Below are 25,072 nucleotides of genomic sequence, written 5' to 3'. Positions count from 1 at the left end.
AGTACTTCAAACCAACTCGTCAAGTTTGGAATTTGGATTCAACCTTTAAAGCATCCTGAATACACCTGACTTGTGATTCTATTTGATTTAAATTCCACTTTAGTCATAAACCCAAGCCTCCCAGGAATCCACATAATTAACCAATTAACAGCTGCTTTTACCAAAAACGTATCTATATGCATATGCCATATTCTATAAATGGTGTATAAAGGGTGAGCTAACCATTCCCACTGTAGGGAGAATTGCCAAATGTGTCATAACACGCTATGTATGTTTATACACCATTGATAGAGTATGAGAATGCTTTGAGATGATTTGCGACACATGCTAAACCTGCTAAACTGTATAAGTTGTATTTAAAGTGGGACTGACAATTGCTCACTTCCTACATTGACCCCAACCTTGCCAAATTAGTAGGTACATCACCCGTTCATGAAAACTGATCGCTCCTACAGACAGCGAGTCACGTGGCCGCGGCTTGCTATATAAAACAGGCTGACAGGCGTCGAGACATTCAGTTACTGTTGGACTGAACGTTAGAATGGGCTAAAGGAGTGACCTAAGAGACTTTGAGCATGGTCTGATCGTCGGTGCCAGGCACGCTGGATCCAGTATCTCAGAAATGTCTGATCTCCTGGGCTTTTCATTCACAACAGTGTTTCGGGTTTACCGAGAATGGTGAGAGAAACAAAAAAATCCAGTTAGCGGCAGTCCTGTGAGTGAAAACAACTTGTTGTTAAGAGAGGTCGAAAGAGACAAACAGACAAATAATGGCGCAGTACAACAGTGGTGTGCAGAACAGCATCTTGGAACGCCCAACTTGTTGATCCTTGTAATGGACGGATGGGCTATTGCAGCAGAAGACCACACCAGGTTCCACTTTTATCTGCTATAAACAAGAAGATGCGGCTCCAGTGGGCACGTGATCACCAACACTGGACAACTGAGAAGAGGAAAAACATTGCCTGGTCCAACGAATCCCAGTTCCTGTTGCGTCATGCTGATGGCAGTCAGGATTTGGCGTAAGCAGCATGCGCCCTTGGACCCATCCTTCCTGGTGTCAACCGTACAGGCTGGTAGCGGTATTGCACTGGTGAGGGGAATGTTTTCCTGTACATGTTAGGTCCCTTCGTGCCAATTGAGCAACGATTGCATGCCACACTGTATCTGAACATTGTTGCTGACCAAACCCAATAGAGCATATTTGGGATGAGATGGAATGGGCTGTTCGCAGCATAAATGTACCACAGTCCAATCTGCAGCAACAATGTGATGCCATTGCGTCAGCATAGACCAACCTCCCTGTGCAACGTTTCTGACAGAATCAATTCCCCGAAGAATTCAGACTGTTCTGGAGGCAAAGGGGGGTCCAACCAGGTACTAGATGGGTGAACCTAATTAACTGGCCACCGGGTATGTCCATAATGTCTTTTGTTATTCATTTTTTAAAATATAAACCATGGGTTTTTAGAAGGGAGAACTGATCAACTACTGTAGATTTCACCCTAACGGTGATTCAATTTAAGGGTTCCTCTTGTCTTTTATGTCAGCAATAATGTAAAACAGGTAACTCAAGGCTACACATTGGAAGTTTATAGTTGACTCTATAGCACCACCTAGTGTACATATATGGAGTTTATGCCTATGCAGTTCAGGCATGCAACATGACATAACAGATGGAGTACAGCATGGGCCTCATTCAAACACAGAAGAGGGGAAGATAGCAGAGAATCTACTCCAGCATTTTGTGAGCAAGCGACCACAAACACACTTCACGCTGCTCTCCACCCATTTCCTACTTTGATCCATTTACAAGGCAGAAAATGTTTTGATTCACTGCTGCTGTAGGATATAGAGACACAACCCCTCACAATGCAGTATATGTAGTATATGCCTCTGAATAACGTACAACATTGATTTAATATTCTACATGACATTGAAAAGCTCTCAGAATTTGTATTTTTAAGTAATGATCACTTTCCTTTTTGAGAGGATTTTGGAATTGAATTTCCACTGATTCGACTATTTTATCTCTGTAGTCAACACACAATCCAGAGGACAACATTCACAATGTATAAGAATTAGAAAAACTAGAAAAGGTTCAGCTGTAGTGTAAGTTGCAGTGGTAGTGATGAACTATCTCTGAAAGACCAGCAACAGTTTGCAGTGTGGTGTGTGAGGGAACATTTATTTATTTTATTTTATTTCACCTTTCATATCCACAGGCACAGTTACAGTCAGACTGAACGCCTCCCCTGTCAGCTTCCTCTAGGGTCAGGACTGCAGCACAGCTCCCTGAAGTTCCTCATTGGCTCTCCTTCGGGTTTACAGGAGATATAGAGCAGCCTGCGGGTAGATGAGGGATTTCTTAGAGCCCGGATCACACGATAATGAGGCCCAGCCCGGGCAGGGTTCACCACAGCTGTGAGTGGGCAAATGTCTGAGGAATAGCCTGGGACCTCCATGATCAATTGATTTGGAAATGTCAGTCCTTGTTCCACAATAACCTACATTGCTAAACTATCCCCATGTAGTTACAAAGCAGTTACTATGTCACTACATGACAAAACAATGTGGTTCTACAGTTATTACTGTGAAGGGCAACTTAAAGGGATAGTGTACCCAAATTACTAAATTACATTTTGTTTTCTTACCCTGTTAGCAGTCTATGGACAAGCTATGACAGGGATCAATGCTTTGGTTTTGTTTACCTGGCCTCTGTTTCCAAATGCTAATTTGTCAATCATACTGATATTAGCATTTTTCGGCCTTCATGTCCAAATCATCTTAAAGTGTGTAAAATGGATTGTGTAGCTATGTGAAGTTACTTATAGATGATTTGGACATGAAATGTGAAAATGGGAATATCGGTACCATTGACCTGCATTGGATTTGTGCCACAAAGCTAAAAAGTTAGCATTTGGAAACAGTGGCCAAGTAAACAAAACCAAAGCATGGATTGCTGTCATACCCTCCCAGCATTGCTTTGAGGATAAAGAAATCAACATATCATTTTGTAATTTGGGTGAACTATCCCTTTAAGGTAAAAAGTTACCAAATAAAACTATACCATTCTCTTACTGTAGCCTTTTTTACACTGTGCATGTTAATATATTGTGTACTGTATTGCATTCTATTCATCACTTCCTGTTGTATGTGTGGCAGGACATGTGGCAGCTTGTAGGGGGATTCCTCATGGCTGCAGCGACTCGTGAAACGCTCCTGGAAGTACAGGGAGTCTAGCTGGCAGAGAGCACCAGGCCCCTTGGTGAAGTACTCCACCAGGAAGGACTTATGGACCTCTATCTCCTCCGGGGTGAGCCTCTGTGGATGTGGTGTGGCTTGCTGCGTTGGTCCTCACTGTCACCTGTGAGCGTGTAATGTATAGGGTTCATTTCAATAAATGAGTACTGTGTGTCCAAGACGATTGAACCCCCGGGGACAATAAAGTTTAAGCCTATCTTATCCCAGCCTTTCTCATCCCAATTCTTTGGGCCCAACAGTCGCTCCATATATTTGAAGTATTTCAACACAAACACACCTGAAATTAGTTAACTAATCTGAAAGCCAATGTGCTTGTTCGACATTGCAGCCGTCACTGCAGGCAACTGCCGACTGACTGATTTACAAATCACCTTGCATCACAAATAAACTACTTGTTATTATTTGTAGATCAGTCAGTCACAATTTACCCACAACGCATCATGGATTTGACGCTCTTGACACTGTCGCCCCTAGTTACCGCAGCCACAAAGTCATAAACCATGCCTATTTCTACAATTTCTCTTATTAAAATATGATTATTTAAAATCTAACCCCTAACCACACTACTTACCTTATTCCTAGCCAAACCATAACTTAAGACCAAAAAGCACATTTTTTTAAAATGAATTTTACAATATAGCCAATTTTGACTTTGTGGCTGTGCAATCTAGTGGAAACTCTTGAACACAGTTGGGTTCTTGCCCGACTACGTTACAGACGCATGCCAGATCTTACAAATCCTGGATAGGTATTTAACATATCATCTAACCACATCATATGACAGCTATCTGATGCCCAACTGCACAGTTGATGACATGGTGTGCAACCATTGGTTGATGCAATGCAACGCCTGCTCATAATGTTGGGCAGGAACTCAACCAATTGTGGCGTTCCTGCCTAACTACATTGCGGACTATGGCTGTGTTTGAGATTATCAAACCTGTAATGTATCATGGGTGAATTGTGTCTGACTGACTGATCAACAAATAATATTGAGTTGTTATTTATAATGCAAGGTACTTTGTAGATCAGTCAGTCGAACACGGCTATCACAGCTTTGATGCTCTTGAACACGGCGGTTGCATTGCATCAACCAATGGTTGTGTGCCACATCATTGACTGCACAGTCGGGCATCAGATTGCTATATTATATGATGTAGTTAGCTGATGTGTTAAACACCTATCCAAGCGTTGTGAGATCTGATCAGGCAGGAACACCACCAGTGTTGATTTGAATCAGTTGTGCTGGTGTTAGGGTACATCAAATATATGGAATGACTGGTGGGCCCTGTGAACTGGGTTGAGAAAGGCTGTCTTATCCTATCCTACCTCTCTCCAGTGGCCTCCGTTGTGGAACAGCAGACAGGCCTCCAGGGGCGAGGTGAAAGAAGTCCTGGCAGCACCTGGCCACAAGCTTGTGTCTCTCTGGCATGTTGAGGAGGTGGTCCCCATTCACATATCAATGTTGCCCGCCTTGCCCATGCCCATGTAGAATCACACCATCTTAGGGTTGCCATCCATCCCACGGTTGACTGAGAAGGCAGGATTTCTTATAAGCTTCCGGGTTAGAGTCCTTGAAAGCGGCAGCTCTACCCTTTAGCTCAGTGCGGATGTTGCCTGTAATCCATGGCTTCTGGTTGAGGTATATACGTACAGTCACTGCATGGATGGCATTCATTTAACGAAAAAACGCCACCTACTGGAGGGAAACGGATTTTCTGCAGAGTTGGCCTCTCTCTTCCTCTCTGACAACAGACACAACGGTTTCTACTACCACTACCTCAGATTACCACAGCCACAAAGTCAAAATTGTCTATTTGATAAAAGTTCATGAAAACAAAAATTTGCTTTTCGGTCTTAATTTAAGGTTAGAGTTAGCATAAGATTAGCAGCTTGGTTAGGGTTATCACAAACGATTTTGTAAAACATTTTTTAAGGTTTAAAATTATATTTTAAGAAGATCAGGTGTAGAAATAGGCAAACACAGGCTGTAATTCAACCGGCCATGATTGGGAGTCCCATATGGCGGTGCACAATTGGCCCGTGTTTGGCCGGTTTAGGCCATCATTGTAAATAAGAACTGATAAGAATAACTGAATAAGAAGAATAACTGATTTGCCTATTTAAATAAAAAATGTATAACATTTTTTGAAAACTGTTTGTGTTAATTAATGATGATCAGGCACAACGCTGATAAATTCATGGCTAGAAGGGATTTAGCTTTCGGCTAATTAACGTCAACATTTTTCTGGTGCATTTTAGCTAACCCAAACCCATTTCCTAACCTTAACCTAATTATCATAAACTTCTGCATAAATTATACTAACCTGCTGCTACAAAATGTAAATATGACGTTAATTTGTCAAAAGCTGGATCCCTTCTAGCATGACCCTCCTATTTATAGTCCTACTTATATCATTACACTCATAACAACCTTATCATTACGAAACTTCTATTAGGTCAAATAAGCCACAGATAACAAATAAGCCATTACATTTTTTGTTAACCAAATTCGACACTCTCATTGACCTCCATACAAATACTCCCAGTTATCCCTCTTCCTTCACCTCTTCTGGTGGTTTCAAGTCAGAGATTTCCGAGTTCCCAGTTTCCAATTGTTTTAATTGCAACATTAATTTCTGCGGAGATCATATGTCGAGTTCAAAACAACAGGGAACTCTGAAATTTAGACTTCAGTGCGTTCAGACAATTGGGAACTCTGAAAAAAATATCGCAGACTGGGGACAGAGATAGGCCGGCAATTGCATTGCGGAATGTTCCTCCGTGGCTATTTCCGAAACCAAGTGTAGATGTTAACATGATTTAGGGCAGGAGAGAATGTGTTGAGGACGTGAGATGGTGTGTGGAGAGATGGATAATCGGTTTTATTTGTTTTTAAGGATGGAAACAGATGGTTCAAATGATCCAGTCAGTGGAAGGGTGGGGGCAGGTGTGTATATCCCAGATTTCAACGTTAGAGTATGTAAGCGATACATTTATTAAGTGTCAGTATATGCAGCCGAGTTGATGGCCATGATTATAGGTTTTTAGATTGGTGGAGGAGGTGAAACCACTCGGAGTTGTGATCTGGTCTGATTCTGCTGCAGTGTTGAGTAGTGTGAACACGGGCAGGTCTGAGCTATATGGATCACTCCAATCCTCTACGGTGCTAGAGACACCTCAAAAAGGATGTAGAGAATGTGTGTTGCAGCCATGGGGTGTATATATAGGGGCGGACCCCAGCCGTGACACAGGTGTACACGGGAGTGAATCCTCACCTCGAATGTATCCCTCCACCGCGGAGTGATACCAATATATAAATGTATTGGAGTGATCCATATAGCTCACTTAACCGTAGTTACAAACGTGACCTTCGGTCTCAATATTTTGCTGGCCTGGACGTTTGGATACTAATTGTTGTTCTACACTGTATGTTGTGCTGGCCTGGATGTTTGGATGCTAATTGTTGTTCTACACTGTATGTTGTGCTGGCCTGGATGTTTGGATGCTAATTATAGTTCTATACTGTATGTTCTGCTGGCCTGGATGTTTGGATGCTAATTGTTGTTCTATACTGTATGTTCTGCTGGCCTGGATGTTTGGATACTAATTGTTGTTCTACACTGTATGTTCTGCTGGCCTGGACGTTTGGATGCTAATTGTTGTTCTATACTGTATGTTCTGCTGGCCTGGATGTTTGGATAGAATGAAGGGTATTGACCATGACAATAGTCAAACTAAGACAGTGGTTAGTTATCTAGCCTTTTCTGTGACGTGTGTGCTAAATTCCAAATGGATCCTTAACGTTTAACCCTAGAGACTTTGTGTAGATCTGACTTGTAGACCAGAGGTTCTCAGAAAACTCATAGAGCACTTTGTTCAGCGTAGATCACTGAGGAGACAGAGGAAATTTAGTGAAATCTGGCAAATCTGTAGGTAGTTGATCAATGTATTACTTATTTCCGGAGTTACTTCAAGGCATCATTTAGGTTGCTATGCTCTGTGAATCAGAATGTGGACCATGCTAATAGGCAGAACTTTATTCTGTAATGTACAGTATGTGCTGAATACTAAAATCAACCCCTTACCCCTAGAGACAATGTATTTCTGAAAGCAAATGTTATTGTTCCATCTTACCCTCTTTCAGGCAGGTTGAGGTTCTGTCATTCCTTTCTGATTTGCATAAGTGCCTAAAAGGAGGAGTAGGGGCTAGGAGTCCATTTGGATTTCAGCTGGGGCGTGCTGGAGCAGTGTTGACTCTTATTTCTGCCTTTCTCCGTATATCTCTGTCCCCCTATAGGGAGGCTTTTCCCTGTTTGTCCAGCTGATGCTCATCCTAACTACTTCGTCTCCTCCCTCAGCCAGATGATGGTGACCTAAACCCCCGCTTGTCAGTCTCACTGTCCTCCTTTACACACTAATGCTTCTACAACTCACTTATAACATAGTTATACACACTTTTATACAGCTTGGGGTCACAGCTTCAGAATAGATTAAACGTTGGTTTTGTCACAAGGAAATCTGAAAGGCTTTAGTTGGGTCAGTGTAAAAAAGAAGATTGCTGACCCACCTCTACATAGCATCTCTGGTTATGACTTTATCACATTATTTATTACGTCTGATGGTATCAGTTATTACAGCATGAAATTATACACGGTTAGCTTTTATTGTGCTCGTAACCCTCAGAATTACGAGTAATACTTTAGCTTGATGTCACTCAGGAAGTTGAACCACCCGTTTGTCACAATGCCACTTCCTGTGCTGCGTTGCAGTGGTACGGGCCACATACACCGGAGGCAGACACAGACCCTGAAGGTGCCTTACTATGTAGGAGCTAGCTTCACCGAGCGATATTCTGGAAAAGACCTGAAGACCGCATCTCCAACCTCAGGAACAGTTGCTGGAAGGAGACGAAACAGAGTAAGTCACAGCCCAACGTTAACGCAACGCACATGCAATGTTTGTACCCTTTTCACACTATGCCTACTGTACTGGCTTGGATATTTTCCTTTCATATTGTCTTCTCCAGCATGAGTCCTGCAACTCTATGATGGCGCTGGAAGAGATGGCTTCCGTTTTACAGGCACCTTGTTACGGTGCGTGAATGAGGACCCAAAAGCGAATTAACAAAACAGAGTTTCTTTAATGACGAAACACACGTAGGCTCAGATGGACAGGCAGATTCCGACAGGACAGGACAAGGTTAGCTGAACAGGCAGATTCCGACAGGACAGGACAAGGTTGCAGCAAACACGACGATAGTCTGGTTCAGGCATGAGTAACACAAACGAGAATCCGACAAAGACAGAAGCAGGAACAGAGAGAGATATAGAGACCTAATCAGAGGGAAAAAGGGAACAGGTGGGAAAAGGGGTGAACGAGGTAGTTAGAGGAGACAAGGAACAGCTGGGGGAAGGAGGGTAAGAAAAGGTAACCTAATACGACCAGCAGAGGGAGACAGGGTGAAGAGAAAGAACAGGAACAAGACACAACATGACAATACATGACAGTACCCCCCCACTCACCGAGCGCCTCCTGGCGCACTCGAGGAGGAAGCCTGGCGGCAATGGAGGAAATCATCGATCAGCGCACGGTCCAGCACGTCCCGAGAGGGAACCCAACTCCTCTCCTCAGGACCGTACCCCTCCCAATCTACTAGGTACTGATGACCACGGCCCGAGGACGCATGTCCAAAATCCTACGGACCCTGTAGATGGGTGCGCCCTCGACAAGGATGGGGGGGGGGGGAAAGACGAGCGGGGGCGCGAAGAACGGGCTTGACACAGGAGACATGGAAGACCGGGTGGACGCGACGAAGATATCGCGGAAGAAGAAGTCGCACTGCGACAGGATTAATGATCCGAGAGATACGGAACGGACCAATGAACCGCGGGGTCAACTTGCGAGAAGCGGTCTTAAGGGGAAGGTTCTGAGTGGAGAGCCAAACTCTCTGACCGCGACAATATCTAGGACTCTTAGTTCTACGCTTATTAGCAGCTCTCACAGTCTGCGCCCTATAACGGCAAAGTGCAGACCTGACCCTCTTCCAGGTGCGCTCGCAACGTTGGACAAAAGCCTGAGCGGAGGGGACGCTGGACTCGGCGAACTGAGATGAGAACAGCGGAGGCTGGTACCCGAGGCTACTCTGAAAAGGAGATAGCCCGGTCGCAGACGAAGGAAGCGAGTTGTGGGCGTATTCTGCCCAGGGGAGCTGTTCTGACCAAGACGCAGGGTTGCGAAAAGAAAGACTGCGTAAGATGCGACCAATAGTCTGATTGGCCCGTTCTGCTTGACCGTTAGACTGGGGGTGAAAGCCGGAAGAGAGACTGACGGAAGCCCCAATCAAACGGAAAAACTCCCTCCAAAATTGAGACGTGAATTGCGGACCTCTGTCCGAAACGACGTCTGACGGAAGGCCATGAATTCTGAAAACATTCTCGATGATGATTTGTGCCGTCTCTTTAGCAGAAGGAAGCTTAGCAAGGGGAATAAAATGAGCCGCCTTAGAGAACCTGTCGACAACCGTAAGAATAACCGTCTTCCCCGCTGACGAAGGCAGTCCGGTGACAAAATCTAAGGCGATGTGAGACCACGGTCGAGAGGGAATGGGAAGCGGCCTGAGACGGCCGGCAGGAGGGGAGTTACCGGACTTAGTCTGCGCGCAGACCGAACAAGCAGCCACGAAGCGACGCGTGTCATGCTCCCGGGTGGGCCACCAAAAACGCTGGCGAATGGAAGCAAGCGTACCCCGAACGCCAGGATGGCCGGCTAACTTGGCAGAGTGAGCCCACTGAAGAACGGCCAGACGAGTAGGAACGGGAACGAAAAGAAGGTTCCTAGGACAAGCGCGCGGCGACGGAGTTTGAGTGAGTGCTTGCTTTACCTGCCTCTCAATTCCCCAGACAGTCAACCCGACAACACGCCCCTCAGGGAGAATCCCCTCGGGGTCAGTGGAGGCTACTGAAGAACTGAAGAGACGAGATAAAGCATCAGGCTTGGTGTTCTTAGAGCCCGGACGATAAGAAATCACGAACTCGAAACGAGCGAAAAACAGCGCCCAGCGCGCCTGACGCGCATTAAGTCGTTTGGCAGAACGGATGTACTCAAGGTTCCTATGGTCAGTCCAAACGACAAAAGGAACGGTCGCCCCCTCCAACCACTGTCGCCATTCGCCTAGGGCTAAGCGGATGGCGAGCAGTTCGCGGTTTCCCACATCATAGTTACGTTCCGACGGCGACAGGCGATGAGAAAAATACGCGCAAGGGTGGACCTTGTCGTCAGAGAGGGAGCGCTGAGAAAGAATGGCTCCCACGCCCACCTCTGACGCGTCAACCTCGACAACGAACTGTCTAGTGACGTCAGGTGTAACAAGGATAGGTGCGGATGTAAAACGATTCTTGAGGAGATCAAAAGCTCCCTGGGCGGAAACGGACCACTTAAAGCACGTCTTGACAGAAGTAAGGGCTGTGAGAGGAGCTGCCACCTGACCGAAATTACGGATGAAACGACGATAGAAGTTCGCGAAGCCGAGAAAGCGCTGCAGCTCGACGCGTGACTTAGGAACGGGCCAATCAATGACAGCTTGGACCTTAGCGGGATCCATCTTAATGCCTTCAGCGGAAATAACAGAACCGAGAAATGTGACGGAAGAGGCATGAAAAGAGCACTTCTCAGCCTTCACAAAAAGACAATTCTCTAAAAGGCGCTGGAGGACACGTCGAACGTGCTGAACATGAATCTGGAGTGACGGTGAAAAAATCAGGATATCGTCAAGGTAAACGAAAACAAAGATGTTCAGCATGTCTCTCAGGACATCATTGACTAATGCCTGAAAGACAGCTGGAGCGTTAGCGAGACCGAAAGGAAGAACCCGGTATTCAAAGTGCCCTAACGGAGTGTTAAACGCCGTCTTCCACTCGTCCCCCTCCCTGATGCGCACGAGATGGTAAGCGTTACGAAGGTCCAACTTAGTGAAAAACCTGGCTCCCTGCAGGATCTCGAAGGCTGAAGACATAAGAGGAAGCGGATAACGATTCTTCACTGTTATGTCATTCAGCCCTCGATAATCTATGCAGGGGCGCAGGGACCCGTCCTTCTTCTTAACAAAAAAAAACCCCGCTCCGGCGGGAGAGGAGGAGGGGACTATGGTACCGGCGGCAAGAGCTACAGACAAATAATCTTCGAGAGCCTTACGTTCGGGAGCCGACAGAGAGTATAGTCTACCCCGGGGGGGAGTGGTTCCCGGAAGGAGATCAATACTACAATCATACGACCGGTGTGGGGGAAGAGAGGTGGCCCTGGACCGACTGAACACCGTGCGCAGATCGTGATATTCCTCCGGCACCCCTGTCAAATCACCAGGCTCCTCCTGTGAAGAAGAGACAGAGGAAACAGGAGGGATAGCAGACATTAAACATTTCACATGACAAGAGACGTTCCAGGAGAGGATAGAATTACTAGACCAATTAATGGAAGGATTATGACAAACTAGCCAGGGATGGCCCAAAACAACAGGTGTAAAAGGTGAACGAAAAATTAAAAAAGAAATGGTTTCGCTATGATTACCAGAAACAGTGAGGGTTAAAGGTAGCGTCTCACGCTGAATCCTGGGGAGAGGACTACCATCCAGGGCGAACAAGGCCGTGGACTCCCTTAACTGTCTGAGAGGAATGTCATGTTCCCGAGCCCAGGTCTCGTCCATAAAACAGCCCTCCGCCCCAGAGTCTATTAAGGCACTGCAGGAAGCTGACGAACCGGTCCAGCGTAGATGGACCGACAAGGTAGTGCAGGATCTTGAAGGAGAGACAGGAGTAGTAGCGCTCACCAGTAGCCCTCCGCTTACTGATGAGCTCTGGCTTTTACTGGACATGAAGTGACAAAATGACCAGCAGAACCGCAATAGAGACAGAGGCGGTTGGTGATTCTCCGTTCCCTCTCCTTAGTCGAGATGCGGATACCTCCCAGCTGCATAGGCTCAGCACCCGAGCCGGCAGAGGAAGATGGTAGTGATGCGGAGAGGGGGGCAACGGAGAACGCGAGCTCCTTTCCACGAGCTCGGTGACGAAGATCAACCCGTCGCTCAATGCGAATAGCGAGTTCAATCAAGGAATCCACGCTGGAAGGAACCTCCCGGGAGAGAATCTCATCCTTTACCTCTGCGCGGAGACCCTCCAGAAAACGAGCGAGCAAAGCCGGCTCGTTCCAGCCACTGGAGGCAGCAAGAGTGCGAAACTCAATAGAGTAGTCTGTTATGGATCGATTACCTTGACATAGGGAAGACAGGGCCCTGGAAGCCTCCTCCCCAAAAACAGATCGATCAAAAACCCGTATCATCTCCTCCTTAAAGTCCTGATACTGGTTAGTACACTCAGCCCTTGCCTCCCAGATTGCCGTGCCCCACTCACGAGCCCGTCCAGTAAGGAGAGATATGACGTAGGCGACACGAGCAGTGCTCCTGGAGTAAGTGTTGGGCTGGAGAGAAAACACAATATCACACTGGGTGAGGAACGAGCGGCATTCAGTGGGCTCCCCAGAGTAACACGGCGGGTTATTGATTCTGGGCTCCGGAGATTCGAAAGCCCTGGAAGTGGCCGGTGGATCGAGGCGGAGATGGTGAACCTGTTCTGTGAGGTTGGAGACTTGGGTGGCCAGGGTCTCAACGGCATGTCGAGCAGCAGACAATTCCTGCTCGTGTCTGCCTAGCATCGCTCCCTGGATCTCGACGGCTGAGTGGAGAGGATCCGAAGTCGCTGGGTCCATTCTTGGTCGGATTCTTCTGTTACGGTGCGTGAATGAGGACCCAAAAGCGAATTAACAAAACAGAGTTTCTTTAATGACGAAACACACGTAGGCTCAGATGGACAGGCAGATTCCGACAGGACAGGACAAGGTTAGCTGAACAGGCAGATTCCGACAGGACAGGACAAGGTTGCAGCAAACACGACGATAGTCTGGTTCAGGCATGAGTAACACAAACGAGAATCCGACAAAGACAGAAGCAGGAACAGAGAGAGATATAGAGACCTAATCAGAGGGAAAAAGGGAACAGGTGGGAAAAGGGGTGAACGAGGTAGTTAGAGGAGACAAGGAACAGCTGGGGGAAGGAGGGTAAGAAAAGGTAACCTAATACGACCAGCAGAGGGAGACAGGGTGAAGAGAAAGAACAGGAACAAGACACAACATGACAATACATGACACACCTAACCAATTGTGCTATTGTGTTTTTTTTTCGTTATTTGTAACTTATTTTGTACATAATGTTTCTGCCACCGTCTCTTCCTCACTACTGTTACTTTGTTTCTCCTTAATTATTTGTTTATATTTTTTGTTTGTTTAAGTTCAATTTTGCTATTATGTTTTATTTCTTGCTAAACATTTTTTTACTTCAGTTTATTTTACTACATTTTTCTCTTAACTGCATTGTTGGTTGAGGGCTTGTAAGTAAGCATTTCACTGTAAGACTACACCTGTTTTGTATTCGGTGAATGTGACAAATTACATTTTGATTTGAACAATGGTGGCCAATGCAGTGAAATAATTCTGAAGTTTTAAGATTTTTGATAAAATGCATAATTATATTTTTCAATATATTGGATACATTTTTGTGTGTTTCTGTCTTCCAGAGGAAGGCTTGCTGTACCTTGCTCATCATTTCGGAGACTGACTTGTACCAAAGGGCTCAGCAGATGGGAACGCCTACGACTGTCGGAGATTCAGATCACGATACAGGGATAAGAACCCACAGACATACAGAAGGGTACGTTGTAATGGTGGGCACCAATATCTAAAATTCCCACAGACATACACGCATATAAATTAATGCTACACACAAATCACAATTGCTGCTGCCAGACTCTTATTATGATTGCTAAATACTGCACAATTTAAACACTTTAAACACAATTTAAACACTTTAAACCCAAATCCCCCCCTTCCCCAAAACACATGTAAATATTGGACTATAAATTGTACCTTACTGTATTATTCTTATGCTAAAATGTTTATTATATTCTACTGAGCCATTTACTTTATGTTCCTATTCTTATCTTTTATTATGTCTTATTGTTGTTGCATTGTCCAGAAGGAAGATGCAAGTAAGCATTTCATTGGCTGGTGTATACCACATGTATCCTGTATGACTAATAAAACTTGAAAAATATATCAGTATCGCTTGATACTGTTTTGACCTCAATATTGTTTGATTTGGGTTTGATATCGATATGAGCAAGACATATCGTGCTATTGGTTTATCCTTCCTGTTAACCTAAAATAAATGACTGTTCCTGCATGCACAAAATCCTCTCGCAGATGTTCACATGCTCTCAACTTAATATACTTAACGTGAGCATTTGTCTCCAATAAAAAAAATGCTTGAACATGTGGTGCGGCAGGTAGCCTAGTGGATAGTGTTGGGCCAGTAACCGAAAGGTTGCTGGTTAGAATAGCCAAGCTGACAAGGTGAAGTCTGTCTGTGCCCTTGAGCAAGGCTCCAGGGGCGCCGTACTACCATGGCTGACTCTGTAAAACACATTTTACTGCATCTGTGACAATACATTTGTTTTTTTCTGTTTTCGGCAATTTAGTTCATTTGACAATGTGAAACCAACCGGACCAAATGTAAATATAATACTATAGCTCAGAACTATGTGTGAAATGCCCTTACTTGCCTGCTGATAGATCATTGACAGTGGATGGGTTTCCCATTGCACTGTTACTATATTTTTTATTAACCAATGTGTTATTAAAAAAAGGTACCTGATAGATGCCCATGATTAACATTTTTGATGTGTGCTTGCATGACCTGCTGTCCATCTGCTCTGATCTGAACCTCAATGGAAAAAGTTCTGTTGTTGGAGATCCATTTGATGTTTTGATTGCTCCATACTTATTTTCCTCCTTGGATTATTTGTTACTTGAATCGAATGTGAAGAAATCAATAGAGAACGCTCTATTCAAGCCAACACACACAAACTGGAGCGTAAGATTTGAGCAGCAATTAGAGAGAGAAAATGCCTTGCAGACATATGGGCTGTGGGGGGACCCCCCTCTCTCTCTCTCTCTGCACACTCCTGCGGACAGACTTAACTTCCTGTAGAACTGTGAAACAAACTGACAAGGTGATGGCTGGTTTAAATACAAAACACTAGTGTTTCTCTTTTTTTAAAGGCTTGAAATGTATTTTTGAATGAGATACTGCTCTTTCCCATATTATGCTTTGATAAATATTTAGAAGAACCAACTCAAGGACTTTAAGGATAGACATCTGAGCCAGTTTTTTACTTTTATAGTTAGTACCTGTATATACCATAAATGTTTATTACATGGGCTAGATGGAATTATGTAGCTAATGTAATTATACAATTGAATGTACCCTGTGGATTTGCTTGTAGCTTGGTGGATTGCAAATTATTGCACAAATGAATCTGTATTTATTCAAATTAAACAAATATCAAATGTTTCTTTATAATCACTATATAATGAATGACCTAGTGTGGTTTTATTTTATTACAGAGACAAATATTTGATCCATGAACAAAATATTTCACATGAATATTTTAATTTGAAAATGTATTTTAGTTTTTCAGTTTCAAGTTCTTGAAAGAAAGTACAAAAAGCAGTTCAGGTGAATATGAGTATCAAATACTTTCTAATCAAATCCATGGTTCAAATAAATACTGTCTAATCAAATCCATGGTTCAACAACAGAAGTTTTTCATTGTCTTTATGGCCATATCTTACATTCAATTGTCTCCACATGTCAATTGATGTGGAAAAGCTGCCATAAGATGTGTTCCCTAGAAAACATGTAATACATTTTAGCATATACAAAAAAATAATACATGGTTAACATTGTTGCACAAGCTTTTCTTTCCCGACTATGGGAATTATAAGCATCTTCAGAATTTGACTATTCAAGGTACCTACACAGCTTCAGAAGTGGAGTGAGTTTTCTTTAGGTACATTGGTGACCACATTGGAAATCACTTCTATCACACAGAGCCATACAAGGCTTCTCTCAATGTAGTGTTGTCTTCAGTCCAGAGTCATAGACAATATATACATCAGACCAGAGTCAGACAATATTATATACATCCGACCATAGTCAAAGTATTGAAGCATGCTTGATTTGCACTTTTGGGACCATTACACTGGTTCCATTGCACCAAGCAAACCAAACAAAGTGCAGCATACTAAGTGTATCAAAGTATTTCAGATATGTATTATTAGACTCAGGTCTGATATCTACTACAAAACATCCATAGCTCTTGCCAGGTCAGCACTCTTCAACGAGCAGTTCTCCTGAACTATATAGCTTTCTTTTGATAGCCCTGAACCCGGTACTGAGCCTGAGTGTGTGTCTCCCACTTTGCCTCTGGGGGGACACAGCCTTCCGGCCCCCAAAGAGCCTCTGCACCTTGGGCCACAACCCCCCCACCTCTGGCCGTAGCACGAGGGTGAGATGGAAGGTTGGAACCAGGTTATGGTCAACGGCTATCTGCTCCACACTACACAGTTCTCCTTGTTGGTCCCCCTGCTCCACACACAGGTCAATGAGCGCCCCCTTGAGGCCGCAAGGCTCACTAGCAGCCAGATGGAGAAGCTCCCGACTGATGTTGTGCAGGAGAGGATCTGGTAGGACCAGTTTGGAGCAACACAGGACAGTGTCCGTAGCGTCTGAGAGGCTCTCCACAATGGTCTTTACAATGTGGGCACAGAGAGACTCCTCCAGTGGACTGTAGAAGAGACCACTGTCAGACTCTGATATCATGGACATGTCTGTGACTGATCCTGGAACAGAAAAGAAAACGATAGGGCTACTTTTCATTCATTGTACTGTATAGTGCTGTAACAATCATTCTTGAGGTGAACTTTTTCATATGAAGCCTATGGATAAGCAACTATTGATGCCAAGAAAAAAAGTGTTATACTTTTAAATCTGTTTTGGAATAATATTGCTGCATACCTTTTGTGTGATACATTATTTTGCAACGATGTAGCAATCCTCCTAAATAAAGCAAAGACAGTAGGCTACTCTTCACTCAGGCAAAAGGCTGCAGTGCTAAACAAACACTCACCAGTGTCACTATTCCAACTTCGATGATCTTTGTCTGCCAACCGTTGATTGATCCTTTTGATTACGGTTAGTTTCTGCACCAGATTCCCCCGGGACAACCGTTGAGAACCCAGGTCTTCCTGTGGGGAGGAAGGGAACCTGTCGTCCAGTGAGTTGTTATAAGAAAAGGTAAAGTACATTTTTTAAACCCATTGACGATGAAATAATAAATAAAATAAGTGCTAAGAGTGCTATGTCTTTCACCACCGACCAGACCAGCTGGACTACACCAAAGACAATTATAGAATGGAACTAGCTAAATAAATAGCCGCATAAACACTCCTCCCACATATGGCTACCGACCAATCAGATGATCTCGCACGTTCCCAACGTCCTAACTTAACGTATTAGCGAGTGCCAAGGTCGTCACTAGTTATCACAGCTACAAGATGATAAAGCCCGCCTATTTCTACAATTCCTATTTTTTAAATCTGAATTTTAAACCTAATCCTTACATTAACCACGCCGCTAACCGTATACCTAACCTTAAATTAAGAAGACATTTTTTTTTGCATTAATTTTTCCTATATAGCCAATATTTACTTTGTAGCTGTGGTAACTACTGGAAACCAGCTTGCCCTGTAACATTTTGGGTCCTTGATGAAGCCCCCCCACCTCCCGAAGCCCCGAGCCCTGTGCCCCACCCCCTCTCAGCTCCACCCCTCTCAACTTTACTGTCAAACGCCACGAAACCCACGTAACCCACGTACCCAAAGATAGTATCGACTATCCCCACACCAACCCTTGAAATGTACACAATTTGGTATTTCTCAAGGGAGAAAATGACATTTGGAGACAGTGCATGCACTGCAATACTATGTCATGACCCTTGAACAGTAAACGTTCCCAGTTTTGGGGAGAAGTGAACTACATGTTGTTCAACTGGTAATTTAACTACATTTTGCAGTAGCTTGGTGATATTTTAAAAAGTAGTTCATTACTTTTTGACATGTAGCAGTGTAGCTAACTACTGGAACTACACACTACTTATTTTGCTAAAATAAAATATGGGTAAAGTAGGTAATAGCCTAATTTCCTTTCTTTTTTTGGTATCCGACCTGCCTGATTCTCACTTGAACATAATTTTTGTGTTTAATAAGCTAAATTACAGATTGTATTAACATATAACCCCAAAGTGATTTGTTCTTATAATTAGTAGTCTATGACATTTCAGATTTAGCCTAAATATGATGTCATGTTTCACAAAAAATGGATGTAGTGAACTACTTTTTCAAAGTTAATTTAGTTAAGTAAACTATATTTTTTCTTAACGGTAGCTTTAGTGTAGTTTAATCATCCAGTGTGAAGTAATTGATAACCTATATTTTCAGAGTAGCTATCCCAACACTGAATGTTTCTAGTTATTTCATGACATTTAATTTAAGCTTTGCTTTCTGATATCTGGGGCATGTTTGCTACCTAGGCACATCTTGAGTAATTTGACATATCTACAGGGCCTCATTTATAAACGTAGCATATACATAATACACCCCAAAACCAGTTTTCACACAAAAGTATTTTTTGTTTTGTTTTTTTAACTCTCCAAAAATTGCTTTTATCGAGTTAATCACAGTCTTTGCTGTGATTAATCATGATTAATCTCATATTCAGAATGTGCTCAAATTGAGCTGTAATTAAGATTTTTTTATATATATATATAAAAAGCATTACAATAATTTTAATGTCTTAATTTTGTCCAAAGTAATGGTTAGTAAAATCAGGTAAATTGATGAAGCACTCTTCCTTTAACCTCTATTGTTTTGACATCACATTGCTGTTTTTAGCTGTAGGCCTATAAATGTATGTTTTTAGCTGTAGGCCTATAAATGTATGTTTTATGTGTATTTTGAAAGCTTTCAGCTTTCAATGCGATTAATCTCGATAAAGATTAAAAATGCATTAAAATTGCAAAAAGTTGACTGGAATTAACTAACCTCTGACAGCCTTAATAAAAACTGAACTTGATATGAGAATGTGCGTAACTCCCTGCAAACTTTAGACTATGCGTTTGCACAATGGTTGCACAGTGGTTGAAGTGTTACATTGTAAGCAGGCAAGTAGATTTTGTGAAAGTGGAGGGATATGATGACATGCTTTGGCAAGAAAAATGGAAAATTCCAAGCATTTGCCTTTAGTGAGAAGAGAAAAAAATACATTTTTATCTTTGCAATCTAGAAATAATAATTGATTAATAATTATAAATATGAATATATTTCCTGTTAATTTATTTCATTTAATTTCCATTTGGTATTTTAATTAGGATCGACATTAGCTGTTGCAAAAGCAGCAGCTACTCTTCTTGGGGTCCACACAAAACATGACATAATATAGAATGTTAATGGACAAGATCAGCTCAAGGACAGAACTACATCAATTAAAAAATAATAAAGCCACACGTAGTCTACATATCAATGCATACACACAAACTATCTAGGTCAAATAGGGGAGAGGCGTTGTGCCGCAAGGTGTTGCTTTATCTGTTTTGTGGAACCAGGTTTGCTGTTTATTTGAGCAAAATGAGATGGAAGGAAGTTCCATGCAATAAGAGCTCTATATACAGTGGGGAGAACAAGTAGACACACTGCCAATTTTGCAGGTTTTCCTACTTACAAAGCATGTAGAGGTCTGTAATTTTTATCATAGGTACACTTCAACTGTGAGAGACGGAATCTAAAACAAAAATCCAGAAAATCACATTGTATGATTTTTAAGTAATTCCTCATTCTCGGGGCCGCCCCTCTGGCCGGCGTCGTCCTGCAGCTGGAGCCATGCGTCAAGGGGGGGGGGGTACAGTCATGTATACTCCCGCTCCTCCTCTCCTGCGTTTGACGTCGGTTTACTAACCACCGGTCCTGGCATTCATCATTACGTGCACCTGCACTTCATCAATAGGCACATCTGGACTCACTTCACTGATTACCTTCCCTATAGTTGTCACTCCCCGAGTTCCATTCCCAAGCAGTATTGACTATATGTTTCTTGTCTGTACACTACTCATGTATCTTGTATTGTTCCATTTATTAAACTCACCACCTGCACTTGCTTCCCGACTCCCAGCGTCCACGTTACAAACTGATTGGCTCAAACGCATTAAGAAGGAAAGAAATTCCACAAATTAACTTTTAACAAAGCACACCTGTTAATTGAAATGCATTCCAGGTGACTACTTCATGAAGCTGGTAGAGAGAATAACAAGAGTGTGTAAATTTGTCATCAAGGCAAAGGGTGGCTACTTTGAAGAATCTCAAATATAAAATATTTTCGTTACTACATAATTCCATATGTGTTATTTAATCGTTCTGATGTCTTCACTGTTATTCTACAATGTATAAAATAGTAAAAAATAAAGAAAAACCCTTGAATGAGTAGGTGTGTCTAAACTTTTGACTGGTACTGTACGTTCTTCAGGTTCTTGGCTCTTTACAGAACAGCTACCTTGAACCTCAGGATCTTGAATATCGGCCTGGGCCTCTCACCTGGACCGGTGGTGGGTTTTCCAGTCCTGTGGGTGAGCTCCACCTCAGTCTTCCTGTGGTCCATCTTCAATTTCTCAGATCATTTCCCTCACTTTGTCCTCAGACTCCATCTAGTTCTCATGGAGATTCTGCAATTCTGTCCACAACCATGTTCTGCCTTGATTGTCCCTCGAGTCTGATTTATCTGTCATGGATTCACACACACAACTGATGTCAATGGCTTACAGATTTCTGTCATCTTGCCGTTCTGTCACGTCTGCTCCTGCTCTTCCTCCCTGGTGCTCATGGGCACCAGGCTGCCCTGTATTACGCACTCCTGCCATCATTTACACACACCTGCCTTCCCTCGTCACGTGCTTCAGCCATATTGGACTCATCTGGACTCACTCAATCATCTGTTTATTACCTCTCCTATATTTGTCAGTGCCCCAGCTCTGTTTCCCGCTGCTGTATTGTTTGTCATATGTCCGTGTTACCCGTGTGCTGACGCTGTTCCTGTCTTGTTCTATGTCTGTTCCCGAATAAATGTCTGACTCCCTGTACCTGCTTCTCCTGTCCAGCGTCGGCCCTTACATCATTCTCCTGTTTCAACTCATTGAGCTGACCCTGGGAGAACTGCAAACTGTTCCCCAGGTCCTGGACCTCTCTGGTCAGGTTGTACATGATTTTATTAGTTGAATCCACCAGTATTTGGACCAAAAACTTGAAGCTATTTTCTTGTAACAACTGCTTGAACTTTTTGGTTGTTTAAAAGATCCACCATGTGATAGAGAGATACCACTGTCCTCAACGATAATCCCGCTGGCTTTGGTCTTTGTCATGGTAGCTAGCAATGTAGGTTACACTGTTACTCCTCGCAGGTCACAGGGAAGATTGAAAACAAACAGCAGGGATCTAGACAGCCACAAACCCGGGACAATCCGCGGTCCCAGCCACAATGGCTAACCGCATCGCAGGCTGTATTCAATCCCTCAAGAAAACCCTACTAGCTTGATAGGCAGCTAGCTAGTAGCTAGGCTAGCTGCTACGCCAAATAGCTCCTCAGAACCATCCTTGGTCAGCACTGGACAGAGAGTAGCAGTCCCAGCAACTGATACCAAAAAAAAAACGTTCCAATATACATTCAAAACTACAAACTTTCCAAAACACCAAACCGAGCGCTCCCTCATTGTTCGTTCAACAGGATTGCCCATTATCATTGTAGAAAAATAATCACACACACATACGTTCTATATATTAAAGTCAGTAGACAAGACATACTGCTTTCTTTCAAATTTGCACTCCAATGGGACACAATGGTCATGTAGATACGACCATAAAATTCCAACCATCGATGGCTACCAGATTATCACCTGGGCTTCGTTTTTCAATTCTGCAAAACTGCATTTAGACGGTTAACACAATTCTGATCTTTTTTTTCACTAAATTGTTATTTTGACCAGTCGGATCAGTTCTAAAAACAAATCTGATGTTGAAGAGATCTGATGTGAATGGTCAAAAGACCAATTATTGGAAAAAAAATATCAGAATTGGGCTGGCTAACTAAGCCCAGCCTAATTTTATTTTGTTGCAATCCAGGATCACATCGATCTGGCTGTTTTTGAGACAGTTTTTCAGAAAATAATCTGATAGGATCATTTTGATCCAGATACCACAATATCAAAATCACAGAATCCATATTTCAGTGCATTGAACAGGCCTACACCGTGCCATCTACTGGACAGGTTAGGGTACTACTTTTACACTGTAAACTACATACATGAAGGTACCTAAGAGGAAACATAATATAGCCCACATATCACTTGTAAGTACATTAATTTATTTGACACTTTTCAATATAACTGACCACATACCAGGGTAAAACGACTGCCCCCTTTCATTAAAACCACGGAAGTTCAAGGCCAATCGCAGTACTACAGGCATTAGCAGAAAACAGCATCCCTATGATAGTGTATGGAAATATGGCAATCTTCGTGTACATTTTTTTTAAGACAATCATTGTACAAATAATTGCTTCTAATACATCAGATGTATGTCCTTGAACCAATTATTTTAATTTCCCACTCAAAAGAAGAAGATAATGTACAGGTAACTGCCAAAATAATGGAAACACAATTAAATGAGGAGTACAAAGGATATTGAAAGCAGGTGCTTTTCCACACAGGTGTGATCCTTAGTTAATTAAGCAATTAACATCCCATCATGCTTAGGGTCATTTGTAAAAATGCTGGGTAGGGCATTATTTTGGCTACCATGTCTATGCCCCATAGGATGACATTGCCCCCGTCCACAGGGCACGAGTGGTCACTGAATGGTTTGATCAGTCTGAAAACAATATAAGCAATATACTATGGCAGTCTCAGTCACCAGCTCTCAACCCAACTGAACTCTTATTGGAGTTTGTGGAGCTGCGCCTGAGACAGCATTTTCCACCACCATCAACAAAACACCAAATGATGGAATTTATGATAGAAGAATAGTGTCACATCCCTCCAATAGACACTTGTAGAACCTATGCCAAGGTCCATTGAAGCTGTTCTGACTCATTGAAGACACTTTATGTGTCTTAAACATTATAAATGTTTACAGTATATCCTTTATTTTGGCAGTTACCTGTAGTTGCAGCACCATCGTCGGCCTTCAACATGAGATACTCAATGAGAGGGGGCAGCACTGAGCTAGCATGCAACATCACTTCCTATGGTAGCTCAAACTGTGCATGTTATGTTTGAGACCCCATCTTAACCGACTTCATCTGGTTTCAATGCGCTATTGAGTCTTCACATAGGAATTATCCAGATTTTCAGCAACAAAACTATTCTAATCACTAGATTTGAGTTCTGAAAAACAAAAACAACACTTTTTTTTTCATCTTTATTTAACTAGGCAAGTCAGTTAAGAACCAATTCTTATTTTCAATGATGGCGGCCTAAGAACAGTGGGTTAACTGCCTGTTCATGGGCAGAATGACAGATTTGTACCTTGTCATCTCAGGAATTTGAACTTGCAACCTTTTGGTTACTAGTCCAACGCGCTAACCACTAGGCTACCCTATCGCCCCAGGGTGATTAAAGTTTGAATTGGATCACCAAATCCAATTCCATATCTGGATGATCAGAATAAAAATGTTCTGTTTTGAAGTTTCCAATTGTAACATTTAATCCAAACCGATTGCTGAAATGCGATCAGAAAAGTGGTCCCAGATGTGCTGTGGCTTTAAGAACTGTCATCATTACTTAAAATTGTGTAATATATGGCCCGCTTAAATCCTGCTTGCTACCAAAATCTTTCAAGGTTTGCCCTCTGGTGGGTATTATGATCGGAACAACATTATCCAACTTTCAAGCAGACTAAAGCCAATTTATCTTTTGACAATCATTCCGTACCATAGCTGCGGGAAGTAGAGGTGCTGAGGCTGCTGCAGCATCCCTGAGTAATCAGGAATACATTTAAAAAATGTAATATTTAAAATAAAATAATATTTTTACTAGTCCTGTATTAGCCAACCTTTATAGCCAGCCGCCTGTAGCATGTGTAAAAGGTTTTCGTACCACTCCCACCCCAAAACATCTTCCTGTGGCTTTGTTCCATACAACTGAAATAAAGTATTTCCTTGTTTACTGAGGAAAATCTACTGTGGCAAGGATTACCCGGCATGTTATATGAATGAAACACTAACATTGGTGTAGCCTACTGTTATTATTTTATTAGTCTCCAATTTATGTAATCCATTAAATACAACAAGAAATGTGTCTCATATGGCAAATTTTTTTTATCAAGATCATGGTTAAAAATCCCTGGACTATTTGAAATGTGTAATTTTATGAAGAAATATACTCTGATACAAAAACAAATGAAAATGTTGTTTTGAAAAGTTATTTCAAATGGCATATATTATATAATTTTGCCATTTAAGGTGAGATAGGTTGCATTTAGACAGGCACCCAATTCTGATATTTTGTTCCCTAAAGTTAAGGTCTGAAAAAGATCTGATGTGAAACGATCTGATGTGATTGGTCAATAGACCGATTAGTGGAAAAAAATTCTGAATTTGGGCTGCCTGTCTAAACATAGCCTTATAGACCTACTTATTCTGTATTATTAAACTGTAATAGGCTAGGTATTTTTACATTAATCAGCCTTACAGTTTCCAATGATCCTGATGGGTGTAACGCCCTGAAGGTGTGATTTGGGTGGGCATTCTATGTTTTCTATTTCT

General features: G+C 42.7%; 1 protein-coding gene, 1 long non-coding RNA gene and 1 pseudogene across 2 annotated transcripts; 1 reads left to right on the top strand and 2 right to left on the bottom strand.

The window, feature by feature from the left end:
* Positions 1 to 1,833: 1,833 nt before the first annotated feature.
* On the bottom strand, positions 1,834 to 4,942 carry LOC110532764 (tRNA (uracil-5-)-methyltransferase homolog B-like; annotated as a pseudogene).
* A 3,078-nt stretch (positions 4,943 to 8,020) lies between these two features.
* LOC149985667 (uncharacterized) lies at positions 8,021 to 15,738 on the top strand. Its single transcript, XR_016497541.1, has 2 exons — positions 8,021 to 8,184; positions 13,887 to 15,738. It is a non-coding gene; the product is annotated as an uncharacterized LOC149985667 (long non-coding RNA).
* A 65-nt stretch (positions 15,739 to 15,803) lies between these two features.
* On the bottom strand, positions 15,804 to 17,979 carry LOC110530482 (DNA damage-inducible transcript 4 protein). Its single transcript, XM_021613590.3, has 2 exons — positions 17,340 to 17,979; positions 15,804 to 17,052 (listed from the first exon to the last, which is right to left on the bottom strand). The coding sequence occupies exons 1-2, from the start codon at positions 17,515 to 17,517 to the stop codon at positions 16,538 to 16,540; spliced, it is 693 nt and encodes a 230-aa protein (XP_021469265.2). The 5' UTR covers positions 17,518 to 17,979; the 3' UTR covers positions 15,804 to 16,537.
* Positions 17,980 to 25,072: the final 7,093 nt, after the last annotated feature.

This window comes from Oncorhynchus mykiss, chromosome 1 (genome assembly GCF_057628025.1).
Source record: "Oncorhynchus mykiss isolate SJ-2025 chromosome 1, ASM5762802v1, whole genome shotgun sequence".
In the NCBI taxonomy this organism is placed as follows: Eukaryota; Metazoa; Chordata; class Actinopteri; order Salmoniformes; family Salmonidae; genus Oncorhynchus; species Oncorhynchus mykiss.
The sequence above is the reverse complement of the archived record's forward strand: the minus strand, read 5'-3'. Positions and strand labels throughout refer to the sequence as shown.

Bases quoted from the DNA above. Each gene is read 5' to 3' on its own strand.
- LOC110530482 (XM_021613590.3), bottom strand. From the start codon at position 17,517: ATGTACTTTACCTTTTCTTATAACAACTCACTGGACGACAGGTTCCCT. The intron at 17,053-17,339 runs GTGAGTGTTTGT...TTTCTGTTCCAG, and splicing joins AAGTTGGAATAGTGACACTG to GATCAGTCACAGACATGTCC.